This window comes from Saimiri boliviensis, chromosome 3 (genome assembly GCF_048565385.1).
Source record: "Saimiri boliviensis isolate mSaiBol1 chromosome 3, mSaiBol1.pri, whole genome shotgun sequence".
In the NCBI taxonomy this organism is placed as follows: domain Eukaryota; kingdom Metazoa; phylum Chordata; class Mammalia; order Primates; family Cebidae; genus Saimiri; species Saimiri boliviensis.
Genome location: NC_133451.1, coordinates 93,159,211 through 93,176,710, shown reverse-complemented (window position 1 = coordinate 93,176,710; position 17,500 = coordinate 93,159,211). Strand labels below are relative to the sequence as shown.

The window sequence follows — 17,500 nt, the reverse complement described above, 5'->3', positions numbered from 1 at the left end:
TTACCTAGGGTTTTGTGGGTTATCACATGGATTTCGGCTTTTTTTCTTCATGGAATGGTGACTCACAGGATTACATGAGCTGACTCATGCTTTATAACTCAGATGCTGAAGAGACACTGTCAACTGAAAAAAGGATAAATTATCTAGGAGAGAGAAGATGGTGGCTTTAACCAGGGTGATCACAGAGTAAATGGTACGAAATCTCCAAAGTCTGGATTTATTTTGGAGATGAAGCCAATAAATATTCCTGATGATTGCATGTGGAAGACAATAGAAAGAGATGAATCAAAAATAGGTCTTTGGCCTGAGCAATTCAAAAGAATGTCTGCTCTAAACTAGGATGGGAAGGCATCAGATAGCCTGGAAGTTAAAGTATGGATATGTTGAGTTCAAAATATTTATTACTTGCTAAGTAAGTGTCTGGATTTACAAATCTGGAGTTTAAAAAAAGGCCTGGGATGGAAGTGTAAGTTGGGGAATCAGTGACGTTGATGTGTTTAAGCCTTAAAATTGAATGAAATCTCCAAATAAACGAGGGTCATTAGAGATGAGGACCAAAGACTAAACCCTGGGGGTCATTCCAAGATTATAATTTAGAAAGAAGAAGAGGAGCCAGATGTGGTGGCTTATGCCTATAATCCCAGCTCTTTGAAAGGCCAAGGTGGGAAGATCACTTGAGGCCAGCAGTTTGAGGCCATCCCGAGAAACACAGCAAGATCAATCTCTATGAAAAAATAAGAAAATTAGCTGGGCATGGTGGTACACACCTGTGGTCCTATCGACTCAGGAGGCTGAAGCAGGTGGATCATTTGAGCCCAGTAAGTGACAGCTGCAGGGAGCTGTGATTGTACAACTGCAATTCAGCCTGAAGTTGACAGCAGGATCCTGAAACTGACAGTAAGATCCTGTCTCAATTAAAAAAAGAAAAATTAAAAATATTTTTTAAAAAAAAGAAGTAAAGGAACAACCAACCAATGAGACCAAAAAGAAAAAAAAAAAATCAATACAGTCTGCTCTCTTGGTAGTCACATAAAGAAAATGTGATAAGCAGGAGAAAAAGATTTGTATCAAAAGTGGAAAAGTTATTTTTTCTTAAATGGGACATAAATAATCTATCAAACTGCAATTAGAGACCCGTTCCCAAGTGCTGCGGTTACAGGTGTGAGCCACCACACCTGGCCCAAGATTTATTTTAACTAGAAAAAATTTGGGAGGGAAACTCACAGAATAAAGGATTGCGTCCTAGTAATTTCAGGGACTTTGTTTACCCATAGATAGTCCCTTCAGAGCTTCACTCTGAGAATAACTCAAAATCACTACACACTCAAATTATTAGGAGAGAACGTTGGTCATATAGTGGGCTTGAGGTTGGAGTAAGGAGCATCTCTTATGACCACATGAAGGGAGGAAGGAGTAAGTTTCCACAGGAAGAGTTAGGCTTCCCAAAAAAGGGGAAAACAAACGTGTTAGACAAACAGATATTTCCCTTAAGAATCGGTGCCCAAGTCTTCCATGTCCAGTTTAAAGTTTCTGGGGCTTCATTTCTGCTCCCAATAGGAAGTAGTCTTTTAAATACTTGCCAGGGAGACTGCTTTAATCTGAATCTTCAGAGAAGCAGAGTTCAAGATGCAATTAAAAGTGCAAGGATTTTATTAGGAGAAAATGCCTGTGTGAGAAAAAGTGGCTGTGAGGAGACAAGGACAGTCTGGAAGAGCTACCGGACTGCAATACACATCTGACCATATGATGGCGGGAGAGAGCAGGGATCCTGAGCAGAAGCACCTGGGCGGCCATGCATTCTAGAGGAGGTTCAGGAAGACCATCAGGGAATCCTGCAACCCACATTTCTCCCAAGAACAAGCCAGGAACCTGCCAATGAATGGCAGGTCCACTCATTGGCTGGGAGTAACCTTAAGAGAGACATGGTACCAGTGCAAACACAGAGATGGATTTCAGAGGAAATGTGGGTAATTTGGTCACTGACATTCTCTATAGTTTGAGTTATATGAGGAGCATTATTACAGCACAGGTACCTTGGGATATTGACAGGTCTTCTGTCTTTAAAACTCTCAATGATTTATTAAGTAATTGGTCTACAGTGAGGTCCAAATGTGGTTATACATTATTACAACAGACTTGACTCTGAGGGTCTCTGCCTCATTAGCTTGCTCCAAGTTCTGATCTGAAGTTTCCAGACTGGACTTAAATCCCGAAACAACATAGCCACAAATTCAATACTCATAACAATCACCAAAAGTCAGGGTCTGAGAACAAACCTATGTCATCTAGGAATACCATATTCTACTCCAGTTTCTCCAGTTCCTCTATTTGGTGATTAGAGCAAAGAAGCATCTGAAAACACAGACATCAAGTCCATGTATTTTCACCCATAGAATTTTTGAGAAAGTTAGACAAACTGACCTTGCTTGGGACATTTGAATCTCTAGGGGCATCTTCATAATATAATAGTAGAACATTATTATTATATATAATATATACATATTAATATCACATGCCCTTCTGAGCAGTTTATTTTCACTCATATAATTTTCACAATACTATGATGTACAACTATTATAATCTCCATGTATATATGTGGAAACTTATGCACAAAGAGGTGAAGAAACTTGCCCAAGATTCCACAGGGGTAAGTGCTAGAGTCAGATTTGAACCCAGCTGCCCTGTCTTAAGAATCATGCTCTTGGCCACTCTGCTATATCTCTCCAATACTTCCTCTGGCAATGCTATTTTGTTAGTAATGTAGAATAATATGCTCTCAATGAAAACTGTGTAGATCATCAGCTCTGAGCATGTCATGGATTCCCCATCTTAGTCACAGAAAGAATAACATTAGGCTTATGTTTTGTGGATTCAGCCAAGTACCGTAATTTCAGCAATATGATCATGCTGAAAAACAGAGCTCTCAAACTGTGGGTTAATTCCCATGATTGGGTCATGACCAGTAATGTGTGTGTGTGTGTGTGTGTGTGTGTGTGTGTGTGTGTGTGTGTCTGCTGGATTCAGAAATAATTTCTCAACAGAAGTTTGCAGTTTAAAGAAAAACAAAACAAATGCTTAAAGCATTTGTTCAAGGAGCCATCAAATCCTTCCACTTTGAGGAGTTCACATGTTGGCCTATCTATGGGTCATTCTGGTAACCACTGACACTGGGCAATCAACATGTTTGAATCAGGGAAGCTGGGAGCTTCTTCTGACCCAGACAGATCACAGTCAGTCCTGAGGCTGCCATTTAGCCTGTCTACAAGAAGGTAATATGCTAGGATAATTAACTCTTGGGAAATTCCAAGAGGATTAACATCATTGGTTGTTTAATCAGCCACCTTATTCTCCACCAAGACAACTGAAAGAGCATTCATCCTCACTAAACTTCTTGACACTGGAAAAGGCAGCTGAAAGTACCAAGGTTTCAGCTAGTTCCCACTCTTTCATTTAATATTCCTTTTTCTGCCTGCTTAGTGTGCTAGCCTGACATTTTTCTTTGTTCTTATGGGCATAAATCTAGCTTCCACCCACAGATCTCTTGCATGGCAAGAACGGTACAGACTCTAAACATTATTCTTCACCCACAGATGTCAAAAATGCATGAGCATGCAGTGCGTGCTGGAATGTGGGTGGTGAAGAAGGAAGGAGCCAAGGCAGTCATAGAAATATCAGTTTCTTTGGTGTAATTATACATGGCCTCAATATGCCCAAGGAGCCATATCATAAGAGGTACCTCTTAGTTCAGCCAAGCTGTCAGCTCCATTTGACTGCACACCCCCTGTGGCCAGAGCTCCATGTGGGGTGTGGTGACAAGCATGGCCCTCACACTCTAGGGACTTGCAATTCAGTGAAGCACCAAGGCAAACGGGCATAATTTAAATAGAGCACTTCATACTGCAAGAGAAAGGGAATGAAATTTCAAAAAATGTTCTAAGTACAAATTATACTTTATCCCAAATTCACAAGAAAAAATGGTTTCAACTTATATAATACTTAATTATTTATATTCCTTTAAACTTATTGACAGCTATGGATTTTGAGTAGTCGATTTTTACATATAATTTTTGTTGCAGTCCTTCTGTTTGAAGATGGCAAATGTTAACTAAACAAATAACAATAACAATAAATTTTTAATTTCGATTTTTCCTTGGAAGGAAAGAACATGGACACTAATGGAAAAACAGCCAAGCAGAAGTTACTCTAGAAACGGCACATAATAAAACCGGCTGCTGAACTTTAGAGATGAAAATGAAGGAGTCTTCTTTGATTTTTCCTCAGTTCTTCTAGCCAAAGCCTCAACTGCAATTTTTATCTCTTCAGTCACTGATAAATACTATAAAATCTGAAGTCCTGTGCAGTTATGATCATTTTAACTATGTGATAGAAAAATAACACTATCACCCAAGTTCTAATATCTGAAATTTGAAAAACGCTTTTGCATAGATTCACATTCCACGAGAATCTTATACAGCAGGTTATACAGGCTGTAACCTATGCTAAAAAACTTGCTCAAGTTTTCTTGGCCATTTCCGAAGATCTAAAACTGATAACTCAGGCTTTGTGAGTCTAAATTTAATCATCTTTCCAGGAGGAGTAGATGAACTTATAGTTTATTGTTGTGATTGTATGTATCCTATTATTCAACAATACTAGTTTTCACAGATCTCCAGAAAGGCAAACTGTTTGAATCTGCAAAAAAAAATCTCATATAAAGACTTAATACCAGAGTCTGATTCTGGATTTGTAATTTTCCTACAGGTAGCACTCGACAACCAGATGCATCATCTTCTAAAACTGGTACATTACACTCGATGCCAGTAACAATTCCAGAAAGCACTTTACAGTCTCAAGGTATGATGTCTGTGTGCCTAGGTGGAAATCAGCTCTACTTGACCCTTTCTCACCAAGGAAACCCTACCAATCTTGACTCACGAAACAAAGCTCCTTCCAAATGAGACTGGATCTTGTGCACCTGCAGCATCCTACCTACAAGTCATGGCTGCTTCCTTAAATGAGGGTGGAGGGAGGACTGCAGGGGTTGGCACAAAAGTGACTGTTTTTTTCTTTCTTAAAATAATAGGCACTGAGAATGGAAAAAATGCAAGTGCTTCAGCAGCCAGCCCATCGTATTCCAGTGAGTAGCAGCAATATCTTCATTCACAGTTGTAGATAGGCAGAATGTTTTAATGTGACCGGTAAAGGGGAGGAATTAGATTATGGGAAGCCTTTACTCAACTTTACTGAGCCTGCAATCCCACTGCAATCCTAGCTAACTGCTGCCTGCTCTGAAAATTTCCCAGAAGTGAGTCTGGTTCTTAATGACCAAACAACAACAACAAAAAGGTGGGTGGGGCGAAGCACACTTTGGCAAATTTTTTCTTAGCTTAGTATTTAGCAATTACCATCAAGGGCCAAGGATGATTTGATGGGACTATTACAGATAAGCCAAAGTGCATAGGTAGAGGTCCCCATAAAAGTGAATTATTCCCAAGTTATAAGGCTGTATGCCTTGAATATATTTCATTTTTGTCAAGTAAATAATTAAAACGATAAAGTAAATTATACCAAAAAGTGAATTGTTTGCTTTCATAGAACTTTATCTTAACATTTAAAATGGCCTGTAAGAAATGTTCCATTTTAACTAAAACATATATAAGTCACATAACATTTATGTGTGTGCTAAGACTGAATACAGAATATTAAAGAATTTCCTTAGTAATTAAGAATGAAAAGAATAGATTCAAAACTGTTAGTGTAAAAGGCTCTCTTAAGTTTGGGTAAACCCAAGTCATCAGAGAAATTACTGACCTGCTGATTCATGGCATCTTTATTTTGGAAGGCAATAATGATTTCGCTTAAGAGCTATTAGGAAATCAGCAGAACTTACTTAAAACAAATATTTGTCTTTGACAATAGTGTAAACCATCCTGCAGAAGAATTTGGAGAATAATTCTTACCCCTGATAAATATATAAGGAGTATTATGCAAGCAAATATGTTAAACTAATATCATCTTAATTTCCTTTAGTTGTATGTCTATGACAGCTCTCTTGATTCTATCACTGTACTTTAAACCTTGGAAATGACCATCAGAAAAGAAGGAAGGAAGGAAGGAAGGAGGGAGGAGGGAGGGAGGAAGGAAAGAGGGAGAGAGGGAGGAAGAGGGGGAGGAAGGCAGGGAGGAAGGAAGGAAGGAAGGGAGGAAAGGAAGGAAATACTCTTCCTCTTAATACAAATATAAAAAACTCACCCTAAGTTACTGCAACAGCATCACTCCCCCAAACAGACACACATACACATATCTCTCTTGAATCATGTTTATTTTTAAGAATCATCTTCACTGTGATATCTACTTATTTTATGCCTTTCTAGTTTTAAAATATTATTATAGAAAGAAATTTGTATTTTAGAAAGCCAGCATTAGGACTAGAGCAATCCCAATTGGGTTATATATATTTTCCCAGTAACTTCATTATAAAGTACTAAAAAATGTAATGAGTGAATGTGGGTTTAATTATAATCCAGAGTACATCTTCTGCTTCTCCAGTCTTTCATCTCCCCACTTATTCAGTCTCCAGGAAGATGGGGGCACTCTCTTAAGGTTGGAATTTTGTTTCAGAAGGGTAACAAGACTGACATCAAGTGGTTACGTCAAAAATGACAACTAGAGCAAAACCCTGAATCAGATAAATCTTTGCCTAAAATATAGTGTTTTTAACAGAATGATGTTTAAAGAAGAAAGGAAGCACTCATGCTTTTGCTCACTTACTGAACTACCTCTGTGAAATTCAGTAGCCACTCTAATTGATAATATCTCCAATTCTTTTTAGGTATTATTTTGCCAGTGGTTATTGCTTTGATTGTAATAACACTTTCAGTATTTGTTTTGGTGAGTTTGTACCGAGTGTGCTGGAAGTCAGACCCAGGTAGGTAACAGTGTTTTGTTTTGTTTTCCTGAAAGAAGAAAGAATATATGCTTAGCTTAAATCTGATTTTAAATTCTTAAAGGGAGAGAAGAGTTATAGAAAGGAATGAAATGTTGTTATTTCCTGATCACAGAAATGAAGGACAAAGGACACAGACACCCACTCAATGCTAGTGAATTGCAGAGTGGGGATTAACTACTATTCATAGATAATATCAAATGTGGGCAAATTATTTTTAATAAAATAGCCCAAATTTTGTGGGTGGTCAGGGGAATATGGTAGTAAAGAGGGCATAAAAGTGACATACTTTGTCTATGGTAAAGATTAACTCCATTTCTATGTAACAGAGAATAAAGAGAGGGATTGCTAAGAATTCAGCACAGGGACCTATTGTCTTAAAAGTTCTATGACTAATTTTCCTTCTTGGAGACACACCCAATGAAAGTATCTTCCATGACCATGTTATATTTTTTATTCTTTTTAAAAATGTACTTTCTATTTTAGAATAGATTTAAAGTTACAGGAAAGTTGCAAAGACAGTACAGGGAGTCACCACACCTAGTTTCCCTTATTCCTTTATTAGGATCTGATGCTATGTTTGTCACAATTAATGAACTAATACTGATAAATTATTGCTAACTAAATTCTGATTTCTTTTAGTCTTTATTCAGACATTTTTCTGTTCCAGGAACTTTGGCTTTTCTGTAGTCAACCTTCACTAAATACCCCTTCAACTCCCATGGCTCAGCTGTCACATTACCTTAATTCCAAACTATCTTTCTATTTCACAACCCGACCCTCGTCGTATAATGTCGTATCATTATCCATGCCCTCAGCCATACTATTCCTTCTGAAATATCCAGCACACCTCTTACCTTTCATAACACACCTAATCTCCAAGTTACCCATTAGGACTCAACTCAAACACAAATTTACTGTGTTTTATAACACGCCACTTCTTCAAGCAAAATGAATTGTCCCTTTAATTGTAATACTACAGATTTGGATTATGTTATTTATCATGCCATAGTATAGTTACTTACTTCTCCATGTGCCTACCCTCCACTTGGAGAGGCAACCTCTCCAAGTCAAAGTCACATATTGTTTATATTGCAGACCCTTGCTACATGCATATTGAGTCACATTTTTAAATGTACAGTAAATAGAATTATCTTTTGTCACTTTAATTATATGTATGTTCACTAAAAATATCTCTATCTAAGTCTCATAAACTGTTAAAAGGTAAAAAGCAATTATTTTTATATGTTGTATAGGCTGTATTATTATTTGTTTACCTCATGGACAATGTGCCCCAGGACACTAATGAATGCTATCCTTAAAGTCACCTACTGAGCACACATTGCAGGGACAGTTGTAATATGATTGCGACAGTACTAGGAGAAGCTAGGAGACCAAAGCAGCAGAGTTCATTTTAGATCTTGATGAAAAGTAAAAACAAATCAATGCTCTTTCCTTTGGGAATCAGTGAATAAATTTCTTACTGTCTGAAATATGCCTCCTTGTTCAGTTTTCAGAAGGGAAACAGCATTTTTATAAATCAGTTTAATTTCTGTAAGTTTCTGAGCTTCCAATCCTGTCTTTTATGGAAATCAGCTAATCCAAATTGAAGCCTGTGGTGTTGCATGTATAGAATAGGTCAAAAAATTAATGTGCTAAATTTATTTGTAAAAATATGCTATACTAGAAATTTACTTTGCATAGGAAGATTTAAGAATACGTTATTTGAAAAGTTGACATTTTCTATTTAAGAGACCTCTGTGGATGTGTAAAATTCCTACCACTATGGATAGTTATCTGAAGACATGAGTATTTTAAAGTCAAGTTTGGCAATTGTACAATTAGCCAAATCTTTTTGGTGATTGTCAGCTATGTTTCTCGGACAGAATTTATAGCACTGCTATCATTAAATTAGCACCATTAAATACCTGCAGTTAATCACTCTTCAAGCATGTGAATGAGACTATCTAGTTTGGGAAATTAGTAAACCCATTCTGCTCTTTGGAAGACAGCATGAATCAGAGATTTCAGTATGAAATTAAGCTTATTTGCACAAGGTTGGCAGTGGAATTAGCATTAACCAAATAAGAATGGCATATATGTGGAAAGTAGTCTGTTGGCATGCATCTATCTGCTAATGAGACTATTGCTATGGTTTCTTAGGGAAAAAAATATTAAAACAGCATATAAAAATGTGAATACATTTTGCTGGAGAAGATGTGAAGAAAAGGGAAATCTTGTACATAGTGGGTGGAAATGTAAATTAATACAACCACTATTGAGAGCAGCCTGGAGGTTTCCCAAAAAACTGAAAATAAAGCTACTATATGATCCAGCAATCCCACTGCTGGGTATATACGCCTAACAAAGGAAATCACTATATCGAAGAAATACCTGCATCCCCATGCTTGTTGCAGCACTGTTCTCAATAGCCAAGATTTGGAAGCCACCTAAGTGTCCACCAACAGATGAATAGATAAAGAAAATATGGTACTTACATAGAGTGATGTACCATTCAGCCATGAAAAATAATGAGATCCTGTCATTTGCAACAACGTGGATGGAACTGGATGTCATTATGTTAAGTGAAATAAGTCAGACAAAGAAAGACAAACTTTGCATGTTCTTATTGCTGGAAGCTAAAAAATCAAAACAAGTGAACTCATAGAGCTAGAGCTAGACAGTAAGAGGATGGCTACTGGAAGTTGGGAAGGGTACTGGAGGGGAAGTGGAGATGGTTAATGGGTACGAAAATATATAAAGTATTGATAAAACCTAGTATTTGATAGCACAACAGGGTGACTATAGTCAGTAATAAACTTACTGGTACATTTTGAAATAATGAATATAACTGGACTGTTTGTAACACAAAGGATGCTTCAGGGGATGGATGCACCATTTCCATGATGTGATTATCACACATTGCATGCCTATATCAAAATCTCTCTTTTTTTTTTTTTTTTTTTTTTGAGATGGAGTTTCGCTCTTGTTAACCCAGGCTGGAGTGCAATGGCACGATCTCGGCTAACCGCAACCTCCGCCTCCTGGGTTCAGGCAATTCTCCTGCCTCAGCCTCCTGAGTAGCTGGGATTACAGGCACACGCCACCATGCCCAGCTAATTTTTTGTATTTTTAGTAGAGACGGGGTTTCACCATGTTGACCAGGATGGTCTCGATCTCTTGACCTCGTGATCCACCCGCCTCGGCCTCCCAAAGTGCTGGGATTACAGGCTTGAGCCACCGCGCCCGGCTCAAAATCTCTCTTTTACCCCATAAATAACTACACCTACTATATAACCACAAAAATTATATATTTTTTAAAAATCAACTCATTTTAAAACAGGGCTATTAGCATCACAGGTGATATTGTATATGACACATAATCAAAAAATGCTGTGATGGAGCAAAGATGAGGTTAGGTCTAATTGATGAGCAGCATATGGTGCCATTGGTTCAGTCCTAGGGATCAAAGTTATGGTGGGATATCTTAGCTAAGATGACAGAAATAGAAGCAGCCAAAATATTAGTGGAGGTTAAGGTCTTTATAAAACAAGGATAGCCAAAGCCAGGAGAATTATAGTCAACGGGCATATTCAATGACAAGATTTAGATTAGATATGAGAGGAAATCTAAGAAACAGAAGCTGAATAGCAATGGAATAAAACCAGAGCAAAGGAGCACAGCAAAGGGGACCTTACGCAATCACATTGAACAGCTGGCCTGATTGGCCATAGATTAATGCAAGATTTGATCACCAGCGTTCACTCTAGAGAGGCCATGTCCTTGTGCAGAATGAATCATTCTGAGTTCCCTCTTAAACCCCAGGTGTTTTCTGTCAGACAGTTGTGAAACGGCCTGGCAAAGAGTAGAAAACATAAGTTGCAGTTAGTAGCCTCTGCGACATTTTGCAGGGCTCTTTTGAGAGGCTCAATCAGTAGGTTTAAGATGCAATTAGAAATAGTATCGACATTGTAGCTCGCCACAAACACAGTGATTTGTGTCCCCAGAAAGAACAATGTATAAAGGGAAGTCAAAACTTCAGTTCTCTGGTATAAAAACTTCAATACATTTAATAGAATTTTTTCAGAGATGCTGAAATAAACAGACATTTTCTGTTGTCCATGAGATTGTGCAATAATGAACAGCAATTCCTCATAGTCATATGAAACTACAAAATCAAGATTAGTCCAGAACTAAGTTTAGTGGAGTTGATCTAATTAGGATTATCCCATGAATGCCAGGATAAATATTAACAATACCAGAGGAAATGGTTTGCCAGGGGGAAAATTTAAAGATTTTAAAATGGCTTAGAAATATCTCTGCATAGAAAATAGTGGGTGGCAGGTGAGGGAGTTGGGGGGCTCATATTTTTGGTAGCCAATTTCTTTGCAACTCTAATACCAACTCCTGTTTCTCCTAGGCACAGCAGAAAATGGAAATGATCAGTAAGTAAGCCCATAGCATCTTTTTCCCAGATCCTACCATTTACATAGTGAAAATTATTGTTACTCTACTCATACTTTTTTGGATTATTTTCTAAAGTCTAGAAGCACTACATATTGGCTTTGGCTATTTGTCAGAGCCGTCTACATTTAACAAAGAAATTCCAAATGTATGATCATGCTTAATCTTAATGTGGTAAATAGGGAAATAAAAATATGAAATGGAAAAGTAGAAGAATGAATATAATTATGAGGGAAAATAGCATAGAAAAAATACCTAGAATTTTGAAATCGTTTTCTCAGTGAAATTTTTAATATGTTTATCACAGGGAAAATTGTGCCTCTGCCTTAAGCCGGTTCTCAGTGCCTTTAAAGTAGATGGTGATTCTACTTTGACTTGATTAATGAACAAAGCAGATTTTTGCAATCCAGGCAACTCTGACAACCAAGGTGCTGCAAAGAGTCGTGATGAATTGTTTTCATGTCAAAACAAATTCTGTTTTCCTTGTTGACATGAATTTGTGGTCTACTTTTATATACACGTTTTTGTGTTTCATAAGGTTGTAAACTTTAGAAATAATAATGCTACATTACAACTTATATGACTTAATATAGAGACTCCTGAGATGTCCAAAGGAAGGAAATAGGGTTTGAAACTCTTTCAGGTAGATAAGAGCTCTTGATTAAAACAGGCAGTTCAGATACTGTACTACAGTATCTTAGGACTTCATGAAAAGGAGTATCTCCAGAATTCAGTATAAGCCCAAAAGGTTTGGAAACATTTCTATGTCTTTCTCTCTATAATTCAGAATTGGAGACATGTCCACTATGGACCTTGTGACAAGTGTTTCACACAACTCTTATAATTTTTAATTTATCTGACAATCACCACTATAACAGAGTGGCAGGGATTTTTTTATTGGCTTGATGCCAGAAAAAGTAAAAATTACTAAAAAGTATATGTGTATTTGTATATAAAAAGACAAAGTTTTTCCATGGAAACATATATATATACACACACACACACATATATACATATATATATATACACATATATATATATATACACATATATATATATATATATATGTTCATGTGTATCTTCATCATTCTGTTTGTCACAGTACTTTCAATGTGTCACAGTATGATACTGATTACTGTGGTGCTAATTTAACATTTTCTGTTTCAAATAGACCTCAGTCCGATAAAGAGAGTGTGAAGCTTCTCACTGTTAAGACTATTTCTCATGAATCTGGTAAGTTTCCAGGCAGTTGATTATATGAAAATTTGTTATTTTAGAATCTAACTATAACCTTGGATTTTGTTCATGTGAAACATAACCAAAAAGCCTAACTTCTTTAGAAATAGTCAATGACTGTCAATAAATGTAAAATTCTCCCATGAAGGAAAGAAAAGTCTTACCATTTTGATAAGGTTATTGGACTATGTGCCCTTTAGAGATTGCTTTCCATAGATGTGTGGATGTATAGAGGGCTAGAGGCATTTCCTATTCTGCAGGAGTAGCAGAAAGAACACAAAATTTGTTAAAAAGCTTTTAAGTTACTGCTGTTGTTTTGTTTCTTTTTTGGTAATCGCTGTGTAGTCACATATGGACAAAAAGGCAAAAAATTTGGTCATCAGTTAAAATGTAAATCATGTTTTATATCATTTATATAAATATAATTGAGCTTCTCCATAAAGGTAAAATATAATATTCTTTTGATGTAATGTGATTTTTTTTCCTATTTTCTTAGGTATATTCATTTGATTGGAATTAAAGTCTCTCAAAATATAAATAGGATTTGGGTCAAGAACAATAAAAAATGTGATGCTAGATAGCTTTTCAAAATTAAAAAAAGCACAGATTTTTCTTTGTTTTGAGTAGATTAGACAAACCACTTATATCAAAAAACAAATCAATCAAAAGCAATTATTAATTTTATAAAATAATCTGGCTGGGCACAGTGGCTCATACCTATAATCCCAGCACTTTGGGAGGCCAAGGTGGCCAATTGCCTGAGGTCAGGAGTTTGAGACCAGCCTGGCCAACATGTTGAAACCCTGTCTCTACTTAAAAATACAAAAAATTAGCTAGGCATGGTGGCATGTGCCTGTAATCTCAGCTACCCAGGAAGCTGAGGCTGGAGAAACTTTGGAACCTGGGAGGCGGAGGCTGCAATGAGCTGAGATCACTCCACTGCACTCCAGCCTGGGTGACAGAGCAAGACTCAACCAAAAAAAAAAAAAAAGATGTGGCTCTAATTTAAATATCATGTTAGATTAATACATTTACAATATCCAATTCCTCAATTGAATATTAGGGATAAGCTATATTATAAAATTTCTGGTGGCTTAAAATAATTTTGTAAAACAGAAAGCTATAAATACTGTCTCAAATCAAGAGCACACTGTCACAAGTTAAATGTGATCTCAATTTCATGTAGAAATTTAAACTAGAACAAATGACAACAGGCAGACAGGAGAGTTGAAGAGCAAGAATATCTGAAGTCTGCACAAGAATGCTGAAACCCTTCACATGAGCTATCTTCTTTTATGAGAGATCTCCTTTGCTCTTGTATCTCTTCCACTCTTCAATACAAACATTTTCTTTATTTTCATACTATCCTTTCTCTCAGGAGGAACCATCTCAAAGTAGCCAAGGAGTAAAATTTACCTATAGAGTAGTTAGAAGATACACACAATTTTCTCCTGTGAGAAAACAGTCCTAAATAAGTAGCCAGGCCTATTCTACCAGGTCAGGGAAAAGGGCAAAAAAATTGGTCAAGCAGGCTAAATGTGAACCAGTCCTGAGTAAGCACATGACAGACCCTAAGCATGACTATACCATTTATTAAGAAAAATCCTCAGAACCTGCCTATGGCTTGCAAAGCAGGCATCACACACACTCCAAACACTCTACAGTCTCCTTGGCACTCCAATTGGTGAATCAGGGTGCTAAACACATCTGGAAGTGCTCTGTGTAGAAGCTCCTGGTTCTCCTTATGAGGAGGGCACTGGGATCAGAACCACCTGTAGTTTTCTACCACCCATTTCTGCCCAAGAAACAGGAAAACCAACCCTAGAATCAAGACTTCCAGCAGGGGGAAAACCCCAGAGAACCTCATGTTTCTTGGCTGCAAACTTAATAACAATCCTTCTTTAGAGCCTAGGGAAAAATTCCATGTAGGCTGTCTCCCACTGTTGTAGTGACCATAGGAGTAAGTGCAATAGATCATAGCAGGCTTGCTAAATAGACCCTTAGTCCATCTGGCTTCCTTTTCTTCAAAAATAACTTGTCAGGTCACAGGTCTAAGGGGGAGATATTCTCATGAAAATAATAAGATATAATCTTGGGTACTTTTATTTCTGCCCACTCTGATTTAGAAATTATATTACTTTTAGCAAAATAACCTCTCAAAGTTCAACCCAGATGATTACCATGAAAAATATTTGGTGATAGGGCAACACTGAAATTGATGATTCAGAGTAGACTTCAGTAGTCCAGAATGTATCACCTAAAATACAATGTCATCCAAATGCTCCTTGTACTACCACAGTTTTTATTAAAGTCTATCATTAACAGAACTTGGTGGCTCCCCAAACATTAGCAAACAAATCTCTTCCCACTGCCATTCAAGATTTATTCAAATATCTGTTTTTATAATAACATGCTCATTATACTCAAGAGAAGTTACGTTGCTAACATTATTTTTATGTGAGTAACTTCTCTTGCCAAATACTGACATCTTTCCTAAAGAAATAAGTAGAAATAAAAACTTAAATGATTAGGTTTGATATAAGTTCACAAGCTTAGCTCAATTTTTCTACTGTTGAGCTTAGCTCAGTTTTTCTACTGTTGCCAATATAATAATATATAGAAATTTTAAAATATAAAAAATATTGATAGAACAAATATCTGACCACTGACCACTCAGAATCGATGAGTGTTATAATTTACTTTATTTGTTTCAAGACCTAAGAAATACAGTGTTCATTATGAACATAGATAGGTAACACAATGAAATTTGAGCTTCAGTGGTCACAAAAAAATCTTTGAATCATTACTTCAGTATAGAACCCCTGGATGTTTTACCATGGTAGAGACCAATAAACAGTGTTTCCAAGGAAACAGCCATCTGCAGCAACCCACCTTCAGGGAAAATGCCAGTGGATACTAAAGCATCTGGGTTTCTAGAAGCCTCAATGAGCCACAGTTAAAAGTCTGGTCATTTTCTCCTGGGAAGAGAGTTCTTTGACCCCAAATTCCTTTTTGCCAATTAGGTCATGGAATACATAATGCGTTGATGTTCATCCATGAACATTCCCTGCTTCCTTTAAATATGTGCTTCATTGAACAAGGTCTTCTGCTGAAACTGTAACTCATACATGTTTAAATTTGGAACTCTCTTAAATGTAAAAGAAAGCTCACTAGGGTATAACAAGAAGATGCTTTCAGGAAAAAAAAAAATGAGCATCAAATGTGGCAGATCAAGGAGTCCTTTAGAAGAATATACAAGCTCCTCCTAGGCTTTAGTAAGTGATCTTGTCACGTTAAACTTCAACATGATTGACTAAAAAATGTATGTGTGGCATGCATTTTAAACGTGATTCTTATTTATATCATCTCTGAAAGTTAATATATATCATTTCACTTTTAATATGTCAGGTTATATAAATTTTGAAATTAGAAATATATTACTCTATGGAAGAAGAAAAAATTGAATCACTAAACTTAGCTGCAAAGCATCAGTTGATTTTGAATCATTTAGAGTAGGAAAAATCAGATCTGAATTCATTAGAATATTCCTCTGCTTAGAAGACGCTGATAAGTAATAACCTAAGATTAAGTTCAAACACCTTAGCATGTCTGCAACACCTTCCATCATGTGCTAGCTTTCTCTAGCTCAGTTTTGAAAGCACTTAATATGCAGTAATAATGCATATTTCCCAGATTTCGTTCATTCCCTTCCCTGTCTCCTGACTCTCTCTCTCTGAACCCAGCATTCTCAAAGGAAGACACAGTCTCTTGCTGTACTTTGTCATGTATCCTGCCCATTCTTATGGTAATTACATATTAATATGTCATTAGCACACTAATTAGTATGCTAATGTCAATTACTCATTAAGTGCATAGTCATCTATTTTGCTTATTTATTTTTACAAATAAAAGTTCATTAACAACAAAAAAAGAATGAAAGTGTAAAAATGAACAAAACATTCACAGATTTATAAAGCCATATATAGAATCATCTTCTGTCCTCAGCCCTTCAATATTTGTCTCATTCTCTGCATTTCTACCAAAGTTTCCTTGACTGTTTGAACTGTAAGCGATCTTTCCCTCAGCTTAACATGTTGATAATTTGGCAAATTAACAGATATTACTGCCTTCTAATATTCTTCATGGTTGAAACTACCATTTTAATATTTGACCACATTATGCATAATGAAAAATAGAAAAAAAAGAGAATAAAAAGGAATTTAAAACTACCCATGAAGCAACCTTCATACAACCACTATTGGCATTTGATATATTTCTTTCTGGATTTTTTTTTTCCACTGGATATGTGTGTGTTTGGTTTGCCTTTACTCTAAATATCATTATTCTTGTTACTGATATCATTTCATTATTAAATCTTTCTGAAAATTTCTAGTCTGTCAATTAGATGGACCTTGAGGAGGAATAGTAGGAATTGTAAAGATTTTCAGTGACTTGCTTTACATGACTTCTGGCAGATTCTAGGGGGAGAATCAATATTTATTTGATTTAATTCTCATTCTGATACTTCATAGCCATAAGTTCCAAGCAGGTGCTGTGTCTTTTGCAAAATGAACAATAGTTAGCAAAAGATTACCTTGGAACAGGGGCTGAGGGTACTGCAGCACTACACCCGACATTTCTCAGAGCATAGAACCGAAGGAGCTCTTGAAGAGGAGTCCCGAATTGGTTCTCAGGGGTCTGTGGCACTATTTATTATTGCCATGATGGTACAAGTAACAGGTGACATTCTCAGAGTCCCCAGAGGACAGATTTCCTAACAACTGGCAGATAAAAGCTGGAGCAAAATAAGGAGATTTATTCTAAAAGCTGGAGATTTTAATTTATATTTCTTTT

The 17,500-nt window shown here is 36.5% G+C and overlaps 1 protein-coding gene and 1 long non-coding RNA gene across 3 annotated transcripts in view; one reads left to right on the top strand and one right to left on the bottom strand.

The window, feature by feature from the left end:
• LOC141584022 (uncharacterized) overlaps positions 1-17,500 on the bottom strand; it is a 236,721-nt gene that overhangs the window by 24,898 nt on the left and 194,323 nt on the right. The gene's annotated exons all lie outside the window — the stretch shown is intronic.
• EMCN (endomucin) overlaps positions 1-17,500 on the top strand; it is a 124,992-nt gene that overhangs the window by 98,375 nt on the left and 9,117 nt on the right. For both annotated transcript variants that reach the window (XM_010340120.3, XM_010340119.3), the window contains 5 exons: positions 4,762-4,854; positions 5,084-5,137; positions 6,833-6,928; positions 11,367-11,391; positions 12,582-12,643. In XM_010340120.3, coding sequence (XP_010338422.1) covers positions 4,762-4,854; positions 5,084-5,137; positions 6,833-6,928; positions 11,367-11,391; positions 12,582-12,643 — 330 coding nt within the window. The remainder of the gene's footprint in view (positions 1-4,761; positions 4,855-5,083; positions 5,138-6,832; positions 6,929-11,366; positions 11,392-12,581; positions 12,644-17,500) is intronic.